The sequence below is a fragment of the Egretta garzetta genome, unplaced genomic scaffold (assembly GCF_000687185.1).
Source record: "Egretta garzetta isolate BGI_Z169 unplaced genomic scaffold, ASM68718v1 scaffold11, whole genome shotgun sequence".
NCBI classification, from domain to species: Eukaryota; Metazoa; Chordata; class Aves; order Pelecaniformes; family Ardeidae; genus Egretta; species Egretta garzetta.
Genome location: NW_009258621.1, coordinates 1,788,672 through 1,791,164, shown reverse-complemented (window position 1 = coordinate 1,791,164; position 2,493 = coordinate 1,788,672). Strand labels below are relative to the sequence as shown.

General features: G+C 47.9%; 1 protein-coding gene across 1 annotated transcript in view; it reads right to left on the bottom strand.

Moving 5' to 3' along the window:
• The window catches only part of ALK (ALK receptor tyrosine kinase), a 364,338-nt gene extending 362,312 nt beyond the window's left edge, over positions 1 to 2,026 (bottom strand). Inside the window, exon 1 of the mRNA XM_009648158.1 lies at positions 1,846 to 2,026. Coding sequence (XP_009646453.1) covers positions 1,846 to 2,026 — 181 coding nt within the window. The remainder of the gene's footprint in view (positions 1 to 1,845) is intronic.
• Between the last annotated feature and the right edge of the window lie 467 nt (positions 2,027 to 2,493).

Below are 2,493 nucleotides of genomic sequence, written 5' to 3'. Positions count from 1 at the left end.
AATGTCTTCCTGTTACCACATCAGAAGGCTTTCTAATGACTCAATTCCTAATACTAGCAAGTGGGCCATCACTTTGAAGTTGGTCCCTCATGTTGCTGCTTGGTCCAACTCATGCTATCCTGTCATGGGTCTGACCTTGACCAGAAAGTGGGCTGGTAAGTGTCTTTACAGAAAGCATACATAGTTGGATTTGGGGAGAAGAATAGGAATAGAGTACTTCTGCTACTAGCTCAAGTCAATCATACATTTGTGCTCCTCATTTTCCATGCTAGTCCATGCCTCATGGCAGAAAACTTGTTGTCCGAGAAAATGGAGGGACATTCTTCCCTGGCAGGAGGTAGATAATGCTGCTAGTGTAACAGAAAGGAGTCTTATGAGCTCTCTGGCCCATGTTTTCCACCCTTAGTGTTCTGTGATTCATCTAATTAAGGTACACAGTCTAGAAAACAAGAGGCAATTTGAAACTTCTACTCATTAGCTGGGTATGAATGGGATTTTTTTGTTTCCTCTTGACTGTCTTCATTTTATCTGCAGCAGTTCTTCATGACTCAGGCTCCAGAAGGGCTCATGATTGTGTGGGTTGCCTCTGGCAAACACAAGTAGCTTGAAAGTTAAGTGTCTGTCTGTCTGACTTTTACTTCTCTCTGAAAACAAACACTGAAAAGCCTATTCCCTGTGCAGCTGACCCAGCTGCCGTGTCTTGCCTGCATGTTGGGATACAAGATGATTAATCTCCTTCTACATAGTTCAGTATTTAAACCATATGTGAAGGGGGCACAAGGGCTTTCAGATAAAGCAGGGATAAAAAAAGACTTGTTTTACGCTTAATGAAGAAATAATTTCCTTAAGAACAAAAAGCTCCTTGCAGCCAATGCTTATAAATTGCTTAATTGGAAATACACATAACAGTCCTATGAGGATTATCTGAGTGCTTCTGGCTGGAATTAGAGTCAGGAAAGAAAAGTTATTGTAGAGATATCAATAAAACAGGAGGTTGTGAAGGCTTCTGGGATATATACAGATGTTTTATTTTAGGCTTTGCAACCGATGTGATTTTTAACCAATTTGTTATTGGTTTGCAAGCTCTGCTGTTTAGCCTTGAGGCACAGAGGAGTGAAAATAAGGGGACAGACCCCCAGATCAGAGGGCGATAGCTCCAGAAAGCTGTACTGATTTTTGTTAGCTGAGACTTCAGGCTATCAGGCCTGCTACCACTGTCTAGGGAGCTACTGAGATTTAATCACAGGTGCCAGAAACACAGCTAAAGACATCTTTGGCAGTACCTCTCCATGCTCCTGGTAGGTATCAACTCCCTCAGCAATCCTTTGCTTTCTGCAGGAGATGACCACGCTCGCAGGCAGGCTCCATGCCCGGCTGCAGTGGAAATGCCTTCCTCCACGTCCCACCACAGGCAGTCTCGTCTGAAGGGGACTTCAGAAAAGGGGAAAATGGTGGTTCTCGCAGCTCCACCACCTCTGACTCCTCCGTCTGATGAGCTTTTTTGCGCAGGAGTAGTGCACCAGTGGGGCTGTCTCGGATGCCCGGATTTTATGTGTTTTGCTGAATACAAATACAGAGCCTCTCAGATGCCCACTGCCAGCTTCAGCCACCACAGCTTCTCTTGTCCCTCAGAGACAGCAAAGATGAGAGGGCGGGAAACGGCTGGCTGCTCTTCAGGGCTGAAACTCATCTGTGCCCAGCAACCCCTGCAAGAACCGTGCAAAAGAATTTGCTTTTGTTTCTATCTCATTGTGTAGAGACTAGCTCCAGGGTCAACTTCTAGGGTACCTGAGCTGGAATAAACCCCACATCTTTGGTGGCCGAGAGTAAAAACATCTGCATCACCTTCCTGTAACTGGGTTTGTTTATTTGGATTTGGTTTGGACACTGCGTCCGGAAGTTGTGCCATCATCATCAACGGGGCTTGGTGAGGGGAGGGCGGCAGCAGCGGGACCGCCTCACGGCCCCGGGTGCCTTCACGGCGGCCAAGGGCCGCGCCATCCCGTCGGCAGGGTCGCGGCGCCATCTTGCGACCGGCAGCTGCGCGGCGGCCCCTCGCCTGGCTGAGGCGGGGCCGCGCTGCTTTTCAGCCAGCAGCACCCACCGGGATGCTCAGTTTTGCTCTGGAAAATATTGAGAGTCGTAAAAAAATAAACGAAAACAAAAAAAACCCATAACCCCCCACCAAGCCAACTGCGGTGTGTGGAAATGCTGACTGGTAGCAGCTGCACAGGTGTTAGCTGTTCTTCGTAAGCCGCAGCTCTGGCGGCCAACAAGCCAGGGCAAGCCCAGGGGAAGGGAGGGTTGGTTGTTCATAACCCCCTTTTATTTTTATCCTGCCTTGCCCAGCGGAGTTTCCTCCATTTTATGAGTTATAATCTTTATTTTCTTTTCTAATAAAAGGTGGCATTTGAGTTCAAAAGCCCCACAGGGCTCTCGCAGTACTGACGATGAGGAGAGGTGGAAGAAAAGGCCTTGGTGGATCCACTTCAA